At 41.6% G+C, this 18,847-nt stretch overlaps 2 protein-coding genes and 1 long non-coding RNA gene across 3 annotated transcripts in view; all 3 read left to right on the forward strand.

The window, feature by feature from the left end:
* The window catches only part of LOC311046528 (H-2 class II histocompatibility antigen, E-S beta chain-like), a 184,012-nt gene that overhangs the window by 115,741 nt on the left and 49,424 nt on the right, over nt 1–18,847 (forward strand). The gene's annotated exons all lie outside the window — the stretch shown is intronic.
* LOC311047919 (uncharacterized protein) lies at nt 227–1,450 on the forward strand (the record flags this gene model as incomplete). The annotated part of the gene is made up of 5 exons (XM_084060871.1): nt 227–320; nt 430–608; nt 788–881; nt 1,019–1,131; nt 1,444–1,450. The coding sequence occupies exons 1-5, from the start codon at nt 243–245 to the stop codon at nt 1,448–1,450; spliced, it is 471 nt and encodes a 156-aa protein (XP_083916997.1). The 5' UTR covers nt 227–242.
* LOC311047545 lies at nt 1,679–2,724 on the forward strand. Its single transcript, XR_014601013.1, has 3 exons — nt 1,679–1,798; nt 2,335–2,426; nt 2,604–2,724. It is a non-coding gene; the product is annotated as an uncharacterized lncRNA (long non-coding RNA).

Here is an 18,847-nt window from a genome sequence, read left to right on the forward strand (position 1 = left end):
TGACTTGCTTATTATAGTTCCTAGACTTACTACCAAGTCAGCCGTCGTTACTGTATGACAGTCTAACTTTGGCATGTTATTTTGTAGGACGGTACGATCTCCACATGCCACAGCTGACTTGTGAAGGATGTCAGGCTACTTGGGAGGCAGGAGTGGAGTTCCTTATACAAAGTGGCTACTGGCCAGCCACCCTCAACTTTGCTACAATTTACGAGGCGGACTTGTTTCATAGTTTTGAAGACATGAAGATGGCATCACCAGGGCTGTCACTTCAGGCGTTTCTGCGAATGCTTGATAAGAGGACTGTTCGCTTTGGCCGTGTAAGTACTACTGTCTTCATTCTGCAGCATTGTAAATTTGTTAGTGTTTTGATATGAACAGTTTTGATATGAACATTTCTGTTAAACTGTTTTGTGGTGTTTTTTATAGACTGGGAAAATCTCATCGGACAGCTTTCAAAAAAGCTTTTTTGAATGGGCTGCTGTTCGACATGAAGTAGATTCTATCTGCAAGGAGAAGCCATTAAGCTGTCCTGCTTGCACACCATCCATGCTTGCAGTCTCTGTTGATGGGAACCGCAAGCATTACCGTTTCAAGAGTACAGCAAGGTATTGTAAATGTCCACACAAAGTAGTCAATTATGTATTGTACACAAAGTAACCTTTCATCACTCAAATGTTCCCCACAATATCATGGTGAACGTTTGAGTGATCCCACATGATTAGTCTGGCAATGTCAGGCTACTTAAACACTTTTCAAAATCTTACATGTAACTTCTATTTTATAGATCTAAGGAGCAAGCCATCTTTGACGGTCTCTTCATCGCTGATGATGAGGATGTAGGCAGATTTGTGGATCACATACGCAGCAAAACCAAACATGTAATTGCAGACTTGCACTTCTATCTAAATATGTAACGTAGATAACAGTATACTATATGTCATAGATTGAGTACTGCCATGTAAAAAAACTACTCAAAGTATCTCACAGAATTGTCAATCATTATTTTCTACCATAGGTCCCTGGCAGGGGCGTGTGTGGTGGGGAGTGGACAGCAGCCAGAGAAACTTCCCAAAGGTCCAAGAGTAACGTGGAAGAGGAGGGACTGGAACTGGCTGTCTCTGACATGGTGTCTTGTTGGCTGCCCTTAATATGTTTAGGGGTGAAATATTTGCATACCCCATGTTTTTACAGAAAAAACTGGCGTCCAAGCATGACATCACATTTTTTTGTATGGACGTTGCCTGTAAATACTGGCCGTACCTACAAAGAGTCTGTACTGACTGTCCAGAGCTTCAGCCCCTTCAGACCATGAGGCCCTTCCTGTCTGTTGTACATGCTAAAGCCCATGACTGCAAATGTGAGGTTAGTGTATTGCAATACATTGTTATAAGAAGATAATGTGCAATCCTATAAATTATCACTAACAACCATGTACCACAGTGACTGAGCCAATACCTTCAGCCAGGCTCAAAAACGTTTTGTGAAATGCTGCTTACGAGCAGAGGCAGATATCTGCCTCTGCTCGTAAGCAGCATTTCACAAAACTCTGTGGAAGAATATTGTAGCCTTTTGAATTAGTATTTGTCTTTCATTGAATTAAAGGGCCTTTTGAACCTGGCTGAAGGTATTGGCTGTAATGAATGCCCTTGATATTCAGGTTTGTGTATCTCAATCCAGGTGAAATGGAGCGGTGCAAATCAAGAGGGTGCTGGTTCCACACTAGGGGAGGAAGTGGAACAGTGTAATGCTTTTCTCTCCAGGATAGCAGTCACAACTAAACACATGTCAAAAGAAGGTGCTTTTTTCTTTTCTTTTTAAATATAAATCAAAGTTATTGAGCACCCTTTACGTCTGTGTGTTTGTTAAAAAATATTGAACCGATGAAAAGTATTAAAAAGCGCTTCAGACGAAACCGCCTAACTCCATTTGATCCTCAAACTGTCGTCCAAACCAGCTAACTCCACCCCCTCTCCCCTGGGTGGCACACAGTACAGCTGCAGACTCGGAGCGGAAGAAAACAAACTTTAACGAGGCAGAAGTTATTGTAATATTTAAAGTCCTGCTTGTTATTGTAGGCCTATATAATAAGCAGAAGCATCAGGCCATTAATACACTTGTTGTGATGCATTGTGAGCTTGGAGATCCATTGTCAGCTGTTCTTATCAATTATGGCCAAAACCTACTAACTTCACTTCAGCTGGATTGCGGTAAAGTGGTGGTAATATTTTGGAGTTAGCTGGTTTCTGCCCGACAGGAAAGATACAATAGTGTGAATGACATTATTATAATTACATGGGAATTGTTGCTGAACTCATCTCTGTGTACTTGCAGGACGCAATGACATGTTGACCCTTTTGTCCATAAGATGGAACCAGCAGAAATGTGACAACCTGGCTAATTCACTTGCCCAAAGATACCAGAAGGTAGATAGAAATGTGCCATGTGATAAATTACACCTAAACAGCTCTGTGCACTTGCTTATAGCCTTTCCACATGTAACTTTTGCATGATTCAAACAGAAAATATTGATTTGAGTTGCTGTTATAAACTTGAATGACTTGTAGGTTTTTGTAATGTTGTCAAAAATCTTGTCATTTTAGACTTCTAAAGCTTTAAAAGTCAAGTTGGCAGACCTGGAAAGCCTGAAAGCCGAACTTCATTTGGAAGAAGACAAATTGGAAGAATTTGTGCAAGATGTCAAAGAATGGGCAGATGGTAAGCAATTATAAACATTATCTGATATGAATATGTTTTGCCTATTATTGTGAAAGTGACACTGTGTTGGATCACTTTTATCGGGAGAAACTGACCATCAAGGCACACAAGAAGATTGAAGCCCTCACCAGTAGTATAAAAACAAGAGATCAACGCCTCTACCGAAAAAATGGTATGTTAATATTTTAGGCCTATTAGGACCTCAGTCTGAAAATGTCCTTTACTATTACAATGTCCATACAATAGTATAAAGTATTGTTTCTGTGTTGCACCTCCCAAGTGGATTTTCTCTCTCTCTCACACACACACACACACACACACACACACACACACACGCACACACCCACTAACCTTTCTGTCACATAAAACAGTCTTACTGGAAACCAAACCAAATCTAACTTGCTGCGTAGCAGAAAGGACAATAACATATTTATATATTCCATGAACAGAAATGACACATGACTGCTTTCTCTGTAAAACCTTACAGACGCTAACATTTGAAGAAATGCTATAGGGTTAAAAATTAGTAGCGTACCCGTAGCAGTAATTTCACCAGGGTCGTAGACCCTGGTGAAATATATCTTGTATTCAAAATGTTTTTGTTTTTTTCAGACAGCAACAAAGGTCGTCACAGAATCCGCCGAAAATTAAGGCAAGAGAAGAGCGCTTTGACGGCCATGGTAGAAGAATATAACGGTCTCGTTCCACCTGAGCAAGCAGTGTGCTTCGATCCTCTCCTGGACACCGAACATCCCTGGCAAATTACACACAGTGGTACGCTTTTAATGTCCTATATGTATGTGTTCATGTTGTTACAGTGTACATGATGTCATACTGATAAATCATGCATATGAAGGACAGACATTATCTATGCAGCTACATTCTTTGTGCAGTGGTCTCAAACTTATGATCTACTCATCACTATGTATTACAGGTTCTGTGGATTACAGAACTAAAAAGGAAGTCTTTGACAAGGTCATGGCTGTTCGAAGGCTTCAAGAAGAGAAGGTCATCCTTGTGAGAGAAATGAAGCAGCACTGGGATTCTCTCAAGGCCCGTGCCAGTGTCTTGTCAGAGTTGTCTCTCGATCAGAGTGAAGACATGTTGCAAAGTAAATGTGCACTTCTACTTGAAGTTTTTATATCTTATGATTATGTTGTAAAAGATGTGTTGCTTCCTGTATAGTGACACATACTGTTCCTTTTTAAGGTGATCTACCAGAGGATGCCAGGAAGGGTCTCACCTGCCTCCTACACAGAAAGCAGATGGAAGTGAGAGAGCTGCAGAGGCGTGTAAGGACATTGTATCGGCATGGCATATCAACAGCGGAGGACAGTCATGTTGTGGATACAGATAATTCAGATAAAGTTGTGTTCTTGAGTTCTGATTCTGAAAGTTCAGATTCAGATGTTGATGCTCTGTAATGTACTCCTGTGCAACGGACTCATGCTCATTCTTCCTTCATTGCCTGAGGAGTCCAAGCCACTTCTTTTCACCTGACAGGGGGGACTTTCCCCCATTGGACATAGCTTGTGGAAGGAACACGTTATTCCAACCAGTTCCTTTCCACTCCATCAGGCGTACAGTAGGTAGTATAGAGACCAGGACGACTGCATGTTTTTGTGAGGGTACCTACCCTAGGGGACACAGGGAGAACATGCAAACCGATTTCACCCCACACCTGATTTCTGAAGAGGTTCTGCTTTCTACCCGGCTACCATGAGACTGTTGAACAAGGCCTGAACACTGTCTGTCGCCAAGCTGGCCTACCACACTGGGACACCGGTGGGTGGAAATGGCGATAATTGGACTAGTATGTATATTATGTACCGGTATAATGTAAATATATTTGACTCTTCTCTTGACCTGCTCTGTTATGTGTTCTTCTCTTTGCTCTCCCTCTGTCTGCCCCCAACCCCCATTTATTTTTCTCAGAACTGTATGATGGATCTTGCACATAAAAGATGTTCACACCCTTATTTACACATGTAAACCTGTAATGTGACAAAGACTATATTGTAGTCCAGGGTACTGATAGGCACACAGACGCCAACCACATGTACTCAGACAACCCATCACCACAAACACACTAACACATGCACCCTAACAGCTTCTACAGACTTTACAAACACTGTCAGAGAGAGTTACTTTCAGAGAGTTATTTTGATTGAATTGTATCTTATCTTGGTATGTATCCCTATTGAATTGATCGCTGAATAAATTTTACTTGCAAACTGTGTTTTTATCCTAACTTGAACAATTACATTCCAAGGGGTCACTACAGGTTCTTAAAGTGAATATAAGGTCATATTTATTGCTCTCCTGGTTTAAATTCCTGTGTCAGAAGCAACAGCAGTAATAATAGGTCTTCAACTATAACAAGTATCTAGTATAAGCTATATGTACAATTTATTGGCAGGGACTATATGAATGAATATAGTACAGTGTATCAACAGGGATTGTATGAATGAATACATGTTGAGTATATCAAGAATTATATGATTCACGATCATCAGCTTATTACACCTGAATCATCTTAGCCTACAATAGTACTGTCATCTCAGCTGTCAACCAGGTATGTAAAATGTACAAAGTCCCAAAGAAATGTAAATTGAATTATATAATCACATTTGGTCTATGACTATGTAATAGCTTAGCTACACATACATTAGTTGTAGTTATATATATGTACTTAAGTGCAATACTAAATAATTAAACAGTGCACACTCTAGAGTCCAGTTTAGTGCAATGTATGACAGGGATTCGAGATTAAGTTCAAGTTAGATAACTCCTTCATCCCATTTATATGGTAATTGTACAAACTTTCATCCGAAATCGATCCCTTCATGAGCCTGTCTTGGCCCAAAGGTCAGGAGGACACTCTAGACAATTGGGCCGACTGAGACCCACTGTTCCAGAGCCCAACCCTAAATTACAGTAGAAGTCTCAAACCACAAAGGCCACAATGTACATTTTAAAAACGGGGCAAAGTAGTCCCATATGTGCTTAATTGGGTTAGGTCAGGGGAAGTCAAGAGGGCCAGTCAGTGTTTGTCATCCAGCAACTGTACACACTCTGCCTAGATAAGGCCAGGGGAATTACCTGCACCAAGAGGAACCCATGGGCACAGTGAACAGTCTCATAATCACTCTGAGGATGTCATCCCAGTATACAGCAGTCAAGCTGACTTCTGGTACAGGATATCTGCACTGGGTCTCTGAATGAGTGTGTTAATGTACAGTCAGTCAGGCAGTAAGGCTAATGATTTTCTATCTATCACCAGTGAACCAACTAAACGGAAATCTGAATGAATATACATCTATATCCAATGAATATATGAATGGATATGTGCAAACTATAGCAATGAGGTATGCTACTGTACAGTATCGCCAGAGCCTAACCCTAAATTAAAAAGGGTGAACCTTAGGCCTCACAAACTGTACAGAGGTACATTTTATGAACCTATAGTACCTTAGGCTTCATTTGGATTTAGGTCAGGGGAACAACAGGGCCAGTCAAAGGCATCAATGCCTTTGTCATCCATGAATTGTCTACAGGCTACATAAGGCCATGGAATTACACCAGTTTAAGTTTACATAATCACTCTGAGGATTTCATCCCAGTACCTAACAGCAGCCAGGGTACTGCTGGCTTTGACATGCAGCTCTGTGCAACCCTCCCCAGGCCATCAATGCATCAAAGGCAAACTGGTCACACCAGACTCTTTAATGCCTGTCACATTTGGTCAGTGTGAACCTGCTCACATCTGTGAAGAGAATGAGGTACCAATGGTGGACCTGCCAAATATGGTGTTCTCTGGTGAACGCCAGTCGAGCTGCACGGTGCTGGGCTAGAGCACAGGCCCTCATGCCACCTTCATGGCGTCTTTTTCTGATAGTTTGGTCAGAAACATGCGCACCATAGCATGCTGGAGGTCAATTTGTTAGGCTATGGCAGTGTCCTTCCCTTCTAGCACAAAGGAGCAGATACAGGTCCTGCAGTTGGGTTGATAATCTTCTATGGCCATGTCATGCTGTACAGTAGCTCTGGGACATGTGTTAAGGAGAACTTCCTATCTCTACACTGTAGAGATAGGAAGGCGTTATCCTTAACATGTTATGTCCCAGAGCTACCGTAGAGACTACCTGTACAACCTGATCGGGCCACATGTACCACTTCATGCTATAAGATATAAAACATAAAACATATATATAAAACAAAACAAGAGAAGGAAGGACAGAGAGAACAATTCTCTGTGGGCACTACATTAACCTGTTCCATTTTGTCTTGCTTTTGCCTTCCGATTGGACCTGGTGTCACATCTGTTTGCACACAAGCAGGTGAAATTGATTGTCAAATAGCCTATTTGTTATTCCTACAGTAGGCTAATTGGAAGCTAAATTCGCAACTGGTTGTTTATGGAACATATCCCAATAGAGGTTTGATATAGGCTATATGTGTCAGGCTTTAAACTCCATCTCAGGTCAAGTGGTTCTATACTGCATGCTTGTATGTCATTTTAGCACTGTAGGTGAGAAGGCCCTTGGCTATTACATTTTCCTTGACAATGTTTGTATATAATAACACTATGCATTAGGATAATAATACAACCTGCTCTCACACACACACACACACACACACACACAGTGTGTGTGTGTGTGTGTGTGTGTGTGTGTATATATATATATATATATATATTTTATATATATATATATATATATATATATTTATATATATATATATATATATATATATATATATATATATATATATATATATATATATATATATATAGGGTTGTCCGATATTGGCTTTTTTACCGATAACCGATATACCGATATTGTCCAACTCTTAATTACCGATACCGATATCAACCGATACCGATATATGCGGGGATTATTGTGATTAGGGTAAGCTCAAATTTCATATCACACACACCATATACAGTAAGAACTCCTGTAACTTATTTATAAAGCAAAAAAAAAAAAAAAAAAAAAAAATTTTTTTTTCAAAAACCGATACCGATATTTTCCCGATATCAATTTTTATGCTAATATCGGCCGATAATATCGGACATCCCTATATATATATATATATATATATATATATATATATATATATAAAAAGTAGATATAGATAGATAGATAGATTAAATGGTAACTAATATAAAATTCATTTGTGACGTTCAGTCAGTGTAGGTTTAGGGCCTAGTCAGCCAATTGGGAGTGAGTATGGGACAGGTCAGAGCAGGGTCATGTTGCTGTGCTTTGGCACGGGTGTAATCAGCCAGCATAGAAATCAGCTGTGAAGAAACCAAATCTACTTCAACGTATGGGGTGCAATACGCTCCGACATTAAACAGTAAACCCGAACCAAACCCGCACCCTAACCCTAACTGCACGCGGATGCCACATAGTCGGAGAAAAGGTCTGTCGGATTAACGCATGCCTCCCCAACGTATGTCCTCACACAATACATTCTAGGAGGTAAGATTTTGCAGATTTTGCGCATTTACTTGAAATATAGGTTATTGTACACTACATCCAGGAATTGTTTGTTTCATTTAGAGACAGACTGCATATTAAGTAATTGTTTGGTCTCATTGAAATTACAGCTCAGTCAGTAGGTTACTGTTACTGTTCGCTAAAAGGCTACAGCAGATATTCTAAAGTTGTGCATGCTATCTACCTAGTTGAACAAAATATTACAAAGCAGGTGCACGTTCACAATGTGTTCATCCATGCTATCTTAAATCTAGCCCTGAAATATGACGCTCGTATACACGTTTTTTAGCGTTGTGAATGGAGTAGCCCTGGTCCAGAGCGTTAGTGAATTTGAACGCCATGACAGGCCCTGGGCTCTGCGCATATCCAAGGAATTCCACTGTTGTGCGAAGGCTCCAACAGTAGTGAAAATAAACAAAACCATTTCACTACACACTTAAACCAAGGTTATTTTGTGTTGTTGGAAGTCTGTTCTCGGAGGTGGGAAGCCTCTCAGCACCCCACCTACTCTGTAAAATACACTTTTTGGCCAGAAAATAAAATATTTCACCGGAAGGAAAAAAAAAAAAATGGTTGCTCCACAGCGCCCTCTACAGATCTGGTCAATGGAATTTTCCTATCTAACTATATAAATGGCGACCAACTTCCGCACCCTCGGTGTCCACACCCCACAGCTCTGTTATCGACTAAACAACGCACCGCCAGACCACATGTCGCCAACTGACTCGCCACGCCGGCCGCGCTGAATTTACGCCTCGCGTAGGGGACATCTCACTGCTCAATACACCTTTTCCACCGCGCAACATAATTAATTCTACTCACCAAATGTCGGACAAAACGGAAGGGGAGGCAGCTTCGTACCGTTTACCGTGCGCACGACCTCATCACCACAACAGCACGCAGCCGCTGCAGGGGTTTTTTCCTTTTTTTCCAAACTTTTTTTTTGGTCACCATTTTCTCCAGGCACCATTTCTGGTGTAACGTCGGGTGTTTCTTTTCACCAGCCAATCACCTTTCACGTTGCCACGTCCGTTGCCACGTCGCGCTGACGTACGCTAAACAAGCGCTGCCGTGCGCACAATGCAAACGAGCCCAAAGGCGCGCAAAAATCAGCCGACCATTGCTTAGACACAAAGTCAGACCTGGCAACGCAGCCTACGCCAATCATGTGTGAGAGATCTACAAGCTATGGGGCAGAGACGCCACCGTATCTTAGCAACAACTACAGCGCTCACTCTCATTGGTCGTGTCACGCTAAGAGCAGTCTCCAGACAATGGCATCGCAGACAGCTTGCTGTTACTGCTGTAGCCATCACAGGCAGTTGCAGCACGACGGACAGGGCGCTGTGATAGCTGCCATGTCGCTAACGCTAACCTGGTTGTCATGCCTGCAGCGGCTGTGCAATCACTTTGTCAACAATGCACGTTCGTGTGGTGAATGTCTATATTGCTGCTCAGTTCGTCCATTGTAGATGGTGTATGTTTGTGTGTGTCTTCTGGAGAACTATGTAGCTCCACAGCAACTACAGTAACTAACGTAATGGCAGGACCGCCCCGTGCAACGCATGTTAGCCTGCATTATGGTCATGTAGTAATTTCAGATAATTTCGCTCCGATTACAGCAGTGTTTATCAACCCTTTCACGCCGCCCCCCCCCCCCCCCCCCCCCCCCCCTGGGACCCCCCCATTCTGTTTGACTCCGTTCCACAAGTAAATATTGTGAAAATAGCCGATCTACAAGCTCGAAACGCCTCACGTTCAGAGGCTTTGTAAGCTTGGAGATCGGCTATTTCCTACATGATTGCCTCTTTCTTACATTCTTTGCCAATGTGGCCCATGTTTTCATAGCATAGTTTATTGACTACTTCTGTTGCAGACATGGCCATTTCCTTTACTTTCGGTTGTTTATTGTCTCCGCCAGGCCGAAAGGCATGGCGCAAGACTATGTTTCACCCCCTGTCCGTCCGTCTGTGATAGCTAATCTCTCACATCGTTGACTTGATCGCAGCAAAATAACAGCCCGATGTGGAGAGTCAGTGAGAGCTGGATAAACGACGTAAAATGTGTCAAAAGGAGTCTGTACGGCTGTCGATAAATGAACACATGACGTCGGTGGGAGAGCAGATATTGTGTCTTTTGGACAAACAGCAGCGTGGTGCTGATGTTTGTTGTGTGAAGCAGCTTAATGTCAGAGTGTTTGTGTTGGAGCGCCTCAGTGCGGCTGCAGAGTTCATGTGCAACCTCTTCCAGAGAGACACAGAGACACTAGAAACTCTGCTGGGGAAAAACAAACACTGCTGGGCATTGACTTTCCTATGGACATTGATCTACACACTGCAGGTATATCTGCTACACACACAACATCAAACTACACACTGCAGGTATGATGCAGCGTTTGCATTACAGCCAGCATGCCAGCGTAGTTCCCATATGGTTTCAAGGTGGGCTAAACCATATGGACCCCATGTCAGCAATGTCAGCGGCATCCACTTCAGTCCCAACTGCGATGCCCATGCAGGCTATAAGTAGCTTCTACCTGGCCCTTAGGTGGGCCCCAACTACCCATGTTTATGTGGGACCAAGGCGGGTCCTAACTGGGTTTGCCCATGCAGGCTTTAACTGGGTTCTACCTGGGCCCTAGGTGTACCCTAACCAACCACAGTGCAGTGCCCATCGCTCCAATTGTTGTGACGTCAGGGCTCTCAATACTGCACATTGGTGGAGGAGGAGGGGCCGCAGGGCGACCGCACACATCGCTGAACCAATGGTAGCCCACGGATGTTTCCTCTGTGGATTTACAATCTGCCCCTCTATGCCACATATCATCCGCACTACAGGGTCTTCACTGACCGAGCCACGGCCCCACTGACCCTCATGACGCTACGCCACTTAAACGTGCGGCAGCATGCGCTGGGTTGCCAGGTTTGCACAGCCTGCGCCAGAAACAAGCAACCACCTTCATGAAAAAAAAAAAAACACCGAAATGGTCCGCAATGTTCCAGGGGTGTCCCCGCGCGTCCCAACACTCCACAGGGGGTCAGTGGACCATCAGGGGGTCCGCGGACCCCGTGTGGACCCCCTGAAACATAAGAAATATTATTTCTTCAAATTTTTTCCTTTTTCAAAAAAACTTTTCCACAGTTTCACTCCGGCGATTTGGGTCCCCCTATATACACACGCCTGGGCCCCGTGCGCGGCTGGGGTTGAGGGGGGCGTAGCCCCCCGAAACTCTAGTTGACCATATTTCCCCTTCGGTGAAATATTTTCTTTTCTGGCCATAAAAGTGTATTTTACAGAGAAGGTGGGGTGCTGAGAGGCATCCCACCTCCGAGAACAGACTTTCAACAACACAAAATAGCCTTTATTTAGGTGTGTAGTGAAATGCTTTTGTTTATTTTCACTACTGTTGGAGCCATCGGAAGGCAGTGGAATTCTTTGTACACGTGCAGAGCCCAGGGCATTAGAGAGAACTCACTAACGCTCTAGACCAGGGCTAGGAATGGAGCAAACCAGTGGTGTAAAATAACTAGGTACATTTACTTAATTACTGTACTTAAGTACAATTTTGAGGTATTTGTACTTTACTTAAGTATTTCCAACTTCCAATACTTTTACTTCTACTCCACTACATCTTAGAGGCAAATATTGTACTCCACTACAATTATTTGAAAACTTTAGTTACTAGTTACCTGTTTTATACCAAGTCTATTTGAAAATAGACGATCTACAAGCTCACAATGCATCACATCGCGGAGCGTTGTGAGCTTGTACATCTGCTATTTTCAAATATTTTACTACTTTTACTTTTGGTACTTTAAGTACATTGTGATGCCAATACTTTTGTACTTGTGCTCAAGTAATTTTTTAATTACGAACTTTTAATTGTAACAGAGTATTTCTATATTGTAGTATTGGTACTTTTACTTAAGTAAAGAATTTGAGTACTTTTTCCACCACTGGAGCGAACCACCACACCAGGTTGCAGGAGGTTTCTGGGCTATCTTAAATCATTGAGTTTGGAGATTTGTTATTTTCGCTATGAATTAAACATCATCATCATGTCTTCACGTCATGTATGTGTCGAGCTCTTATATTCTGTTTCATGCATTTTCTCCCTAAGCCATGACCAAACCAAAGATGAGGAGCTGTCCCCAATGTGCAGCGGAAAACAATGCGGCAAGGAAATCTTGCCAGAACTGCTATGGAAGTCTCCTTGAAAGAAAGGCCTTCAAACATAGAGAAGATGCTTTGAAGGAAAAGCAGTATGGCAAAAAAAATCTGCAGCACGGGAATGCCAGCAGAGTGGTGTCCTCTGCCCATCTAATGGCATGTGTTTTCTTATTTGGTTATTCATTCATGATATTTATTTATACCACTGCTCTACAACAAAACTCTTTGCCAGAAATAGCTGTTCTAGAAGCTCACAACGTGTTGCGCTGCGATGTGTTGTGAGCTTGGAGGTGGTTAAGTGGTTAATGTAATAAGCAAAAACAGTTTTTATCACATGTTTTGACCAGTTAAGATGCTTGACGATGCTGTGCGCAAAGTAATAGGTTATCAATATCTAATCACAAATATTTGGGAGCATGCACAAGCTGGCAAGTGTCCTTGGCATTGTTTATAACACAGGCAGTCTGTGCCTGTCAATGTACAATTGTATGTGTAAATGTTTTGTGTGTTTCTGTATGTAGGTGCAAAAGCTTCATGCCCTGGGGTACAGCCCAATTCTCTTTATTGGGAAGAAGGTGAAGGGCGCAAATTCGGTCACTGCGGAGGCCATCACTCATGTGTGCCCTCAAGGAACTGGGCCCATGAAAATCTTCTTGGATAAAATGAAGAGGGCTTACGAGCACACTTTGATAAGTAAGGCAATGCTTTGGAGTGTGCTGCCTGTCATTGTGATATGTTTTAGCTAATTTAGGTGTTATGGACGACAATTGCGAGTGCATGCTATCTACCTAGTTGAACTTTTGTCTGAAATGTGTTGTAAAATGTATGCCCCATTGTACGACGGTGTCACACCAAAAATGAAGATTTACATGGTGATCTTGTAAATTGTCTATTTTCACTGTGTGAAATGCTCACTGAAAACCCCCATTGTTTACCTGGTATCCTAGTTTCTTTGAGACACTACATTGTTCTTTGCACTATACTTATGTGACCAGTTACCTTGTCTGTTGAGTCAAGTTCATGCTTACTCTGCAATCTCACATGTGTAAGTCGCTCTGCATGAAAGTGTACAAATGATATGCTGATATGTTTTTCAGATTCTCAACGGTTCCAGGAAGGAGAAGCAGAAGCGTCCACCTCTCTGCCCTCTCCTCCTCCTCTCCCCAATCCAACCATTTCTCCCAATCCAACCATTTCTCCCAATCCAACCATTTCTCCCTCCCAACCCTCTTCTCCTCATCCCCCACACACTTCCTCTGTCCTCTCATCTCCTGATGAGCCAGTGGATGCTGAGGAGACTATTCTGCTGACCACTGTTCCCTCAACCCCAAGCACCCATCTCCCCCAACATCTCCTCCTCAACAAGACATGAACAATAGTAAGTATTAAGACTGCAGCTAAGATTCTAACTAGCTGAATATCACAGCAGAAGACACTAATGTTAACATTGTGTGCGATCTGCAGTTAGAATTTATAATGTATTTATTTTAATCTGCCTGCAACGTACCATGGATAGTTTTAACCAGATGCTAATTAATGAATAGAAACTGATAACACCTTTATCCACTGTAAGTTGTCTCATTCATCTCGGAGAACTTAATGTTCAGAACCCAGAGCAGAGCCCCATCCAGTATAAATAGTTAGTCCTCTGAGAACTTGTTTTCAGGTTGGGGGTGCATTTAGCCCCGTGTCCCCATGTACGATCGAAGCAGACCAGCTCAAAATCTCTAGTTGTTGCCACGACAGCTTGACTGATCAAACTCCCTCTAGCCTCCATTTAGGAACGTTTACACTATGTTAGCAAGTCATTCAATACAAGTGGTCGTGGATATGTACGACAGCTTGACTGATCGAACTCCCTCTAGCCTCCATTTAGGAACGTTTACACTATGTTAGCAAGTCATTCAATACAAGTGGTCGTGGATATGTATTATGTTACATAATTAAAATTATGAGTTCTTTCAGTTCTGCCATTAAGAGTGGTTTATGTAAATGTAATAACCTTTTGCGCTGCTTCAGGGTGTTATGAGCTCCGTAACCTCCTCAGCCAGTATAACAAGGGTCTTCAATGTTTTTCAGACCAAGGACCCCTTAGCAGAGAGAGAGAGAGAGAGAGGACCCCCACTACATAGTATAACATTGTGTTGCAGATAAAACTATTTCATAGATGGCTTCATAGACTGTTTGACAGCACTGTCATTGGTGCTGTTAAATAATGAATGTATTTTCAGATGCTTACAGAAACCACTTAAACTTGACCTTTGTACTTGGTCTGCTCTTTCTTCCCTTTACATCAAATCGCTTCACCGAAAATAGCCCACAAGCTCACAACGTATTGTGATGCGTTGTGAGCTTGTAGATCTGCCGTTTTTCGCTGATAGTATTGAATATGGAAGGGTTCAAGTGGTTAATGTAAAAAAAAAATACTTTCACACAAAGACTTGGCGGCCCTCTGTAGTAACTCTGTGGACCCCCTATGAAGACCCAAGATCTATAATGTTTATTGTATTGAATGTATTATAATATAATGCAATATATGTTTTGTATGCAGTCAGTTTTATTACAATGATATTCCATTTATTTCAGATCTCCCTGCTCCACAGCCTGCTCCACAGTCTACCCTCCTTCTCCCTTCTCCCTCCTCTTGTCCTCCTGATCCTCCACGAAATCCATTCCATTTACATACCTTTCTAGAAGGATTCTCCATGTGAACCCCCAATGGAGGACAGCACTGTCCCTTCTAGTAAGTATTAATCATCTTAAAAACGCCTTCTAAAACCTAACCTAAGGTTTTCTGAAAACCTTCAAATTCTTATTAAACAAAAGAGACACAGGTGTATGAGACACAGAGGTGTCTCCCATTAAAAGGTATAACAGCGCAGAGCTTACACTAGGTCTAAATGGGTTAAATTAGTTTCTTTTGTTCAAATTGCCTAGTTGTTGTGTGTTCTGTGAAAATTACATAATTATAGGCCACTGGCATTTAAGTTTGTATAATCTGTCACTCACAGGTGTCCCTTCAGAGCTCACATCTGCTCCAAAACCCTCAGCCACAGGACGGCAGAAGAGAATGAAGCCAGGTGTGTAGGTTTTTTAGATATTTAAAAGTGATTACTGAGTTTGACAACCTGATGTCTTCAGGCAGACTGTTACAGAGTCTTTGTCTTGATGGGAGAAAGGTCTGTCCACCTGAAGACATGGGGTTAAGTGATGGCACATAATTGAATTATGAGGTCAGTTGAGTATCTCTATGCCAGACCAGCTTTAAAAGTTAATATAGTGTGCCTTAAAATGATTTCTAAATTTAACTGACTGGCAGGCAGTGATGTGCAGCTTCACCCATTTCGACCTGAAGCCGATTCTTAAAAACGCCTTCTAAAACCTAACCTAAGGTTTTCTGAAAACCTTCAAATTATTTTTAAACAAAAAAGATGTTGCTATATGAGACACAGGTGTATGAGACACAGAGGTGTCTCCCATGAAAGGTATAACAGCGTATAGCTTACACTAGGTCTAAATGGGTTCAATTAGTTTCTTTTGTTCAAATTGCCTAGTTGTTGTGTGTTCTGTGAAAATTACATAATTATAGGCCACTGGCATTTAAGTTTGTATAATCTGTCACTCACAGGTGTCCCTTCAGAGCTCACATCTGCTCCAAAACCCTCAACCACAGGACGGCAGAAGAGAATGAAGCCAGGTGTGTAGGTTTTTTTAGATATTTAAAAGTGATTACTGAGTTTGACAACCTGATGTCTTCAGGCAGACTGTTACAGAGTCTTTGTCTTGATGGGAGAAAGGTCTGTCCACCTGAAGACATGGGGTTAAGTGATGGCACATAATTGAATTATGAGGTCAGTTGAGTATCTCTATGCCAGACCAGCTTTAAAAGTTAATATAGTGTGCCTTAAAATGATTTCTAAATTTGACTGACTGGCAGGCAGTGATGTGCAGCTTCACCCATTTCGACCTGAAGCCGATTCTTAAAAACGCCTTCTAAAACCTAACCTAAGGTTTTTTGAAAACCTTCAAATTATTTTTAAACAAAAAAGATGTTGCTATATGAGACACAGAGGTGTCTCCCATGAAAGGTATAACAGCGTATAGCTTACACTAGGTCTAAATGGGTTAAATTAGTTTCTTTTTTTCAAATTGCCTAGTTGTTGTGTGTTCTGTGAAAATTACATAATTATAGGCCACTGGCATTTAAGTTTGTATAATCTGTCACTCACAGGTGTCCCTTCAGAGCTCACATCTGCTCCAAAACCCTCAACCACAGGACGGCAGAAGAGAATGAAGCCAGGTCTGTAGGTTTTTTAAATATTTAAAAGTGATTACTGAGTTTGACAACCTGATGTCTTCAGGCAGACTGTTACAGAGTCTTTGTCTTGATTAGGGTTGTGATTCGTTAGGACTTTAAAGGTTCCGCTTCCTTCCTTTTTTATGACACCCATTATACTTACAATTATACTTACAAAATAAACACAAATCCAATTACATTACATTACATTGTAATTGCATATTACAATTGAGGTAGGCAGATTGTTTGCAAGTAAACAACTCTTGCACTGTTAATGTTGCACATTTAGGCTGCGTGAGAGCATGAGTCTAACTTCTAACAGTTCTTTTGCAAGAAAATTAGCATATGTTTTTTTATATCCTACACCTCTCCTGGCTAATAGTGTCTCCAGCAATTGAAAACACTCTCTCTGAAGGGAGTGACTTGCCTATTGCTGGCCTTGTCTGCACTTTCTATATAAAAATATAAAATTATATTCATCATGATGAACGATTAATTTAGAGCCAATTTAACAGCAGCTTGTCGGCAGCAGATGTTTTCCAACTTCTGCTGTCGGGCCGATATCGATGCGGTGGAGAGCTGGCTTAAAGACTCTTTGCCTTGATGAGAATGGCCTGGTTAACTAAATACATCAGGTTAAGGACTGGCACACCATGAAGAGCTTTAAAAGTTAATAATAAAACTGGCAGCTGACATAATTTATCCTGTTAACCCATTCAGACCGAGGATTAATCATAGTCCTAGTGAAATATCTTGCAGGGTGTGTGTGTGTGTGTGTGTGTGTGTGTGTGTGTGTGTGTGTGTGTGATCCCTTGTCATATAGCAATCAGCCACAACGATATTTGAACGCTGATTTCAATCAGAGTATGAAGTGCATAGCAATTTTTAAGACTACTTGCCGACTTTTAAGATATTGATGTGTACCTAGCATTATTCTGTAAAGGGATCTAACTGTGCTTAACATATACTGCAGCATTACTGTATAATGTAACAGCATAACAGGCACTTGTAAACAGACATGTAAAGGCTCTGAATAAGATTCAGATACTTTAACAGGAAATGCCATACACATACAGGGTTAGTCAACATCACTTTACTCAACAATAGTTTGGACTACACCCTGGGGATTTCAATTACATTACCAGATTAGACAATTAATATTAACACTAATGGAAATATAATACAGCAGTTTGTTATTTACACACATATCCCAAAAATGAGCTGAAATTTGAGTTGTCATCTCGTTAGTATATCTGGAAACCAAAACACACCACCTTGCTCTTAACTCAGTTGGTGAGTTATTTTTAGGTGTGCATGTACACTTTCAAAGAACTACAGTATAAACAAAAAAGATTTCTTAGCTCGGATCCAACTTTCCAGAGTCACTTTTATTTCAAGGAACCATGAAAAACAAAGGATTGCTCACTAACTAAGTTGTTGTATCTTGTTTCATGAGATAAAACTAAAAACCAGTTTGGACATAAATAGAAGAAAACTGTATATAATATCTTGCATGGAAAGCAGGACTCACAGATTCTCCTGGAGGATATCAAACCCTCGTCTTTCATTGTCTAACCGTTTTCTCTTTTGTCTCTTTTTAGGCTGCTCTGATTGTGGAAAAAAGAACAAGCTCTGGAACTGGGAAAAGATCACCGAAAGGAAAACCACGGAGGTAAGCTGTTAAATTTGACGGTGAAATGGTACTGGATTTACCAGTACCTGCTGAAATGGCTAACAGTTATTTTTGTCTGTTTGTGTGGCCGTCTGTAGGAAGGAAAGAAGATGGTGAAGATTGTGTGGCTGCCTTGTGCGTCATGGTAAGATCTCAGCATTTTGGTCACCTTTGGCTGTATTCTAATGTGCTTCTATAAATGTACTTTTTAGTACCAGGCTCAAAAGCCAAGTTATTTGTTTTTATGATACCCCATTCAAATGAAATAATCTGTTGCATTCATGGATGTTTTGCAGTGGGAAAACGTGGCCTGACAGCTGGCAGCCAGCAAAGAACTTCGAGTGATTGTCTCCGCCAGGCAGAAAGGCATGGCGAGAGAGTATGTTTTACCCCCTGTCCGTCCGTCCGTGTGTCCTGTCCGTCCGTTACCACCTAATCTCTGGCGCCGTTGGCTGCCAAGTCAGAACCTCTGGCCCAAATGTTTCA

This window comes from Gymnoscopelus microlampas (genome assembly GCF_963454915.1).
Source record: "Gymnoscopelus microlampas genome assembly, chromosome: 6".
Lineage (NCBI taxonomy): Eukaryota > Metazoa > Chordata > Actinopteri > Myctophiformes > Myctophidae > Gymnoscopelus > Gymnoscopelus microlampas.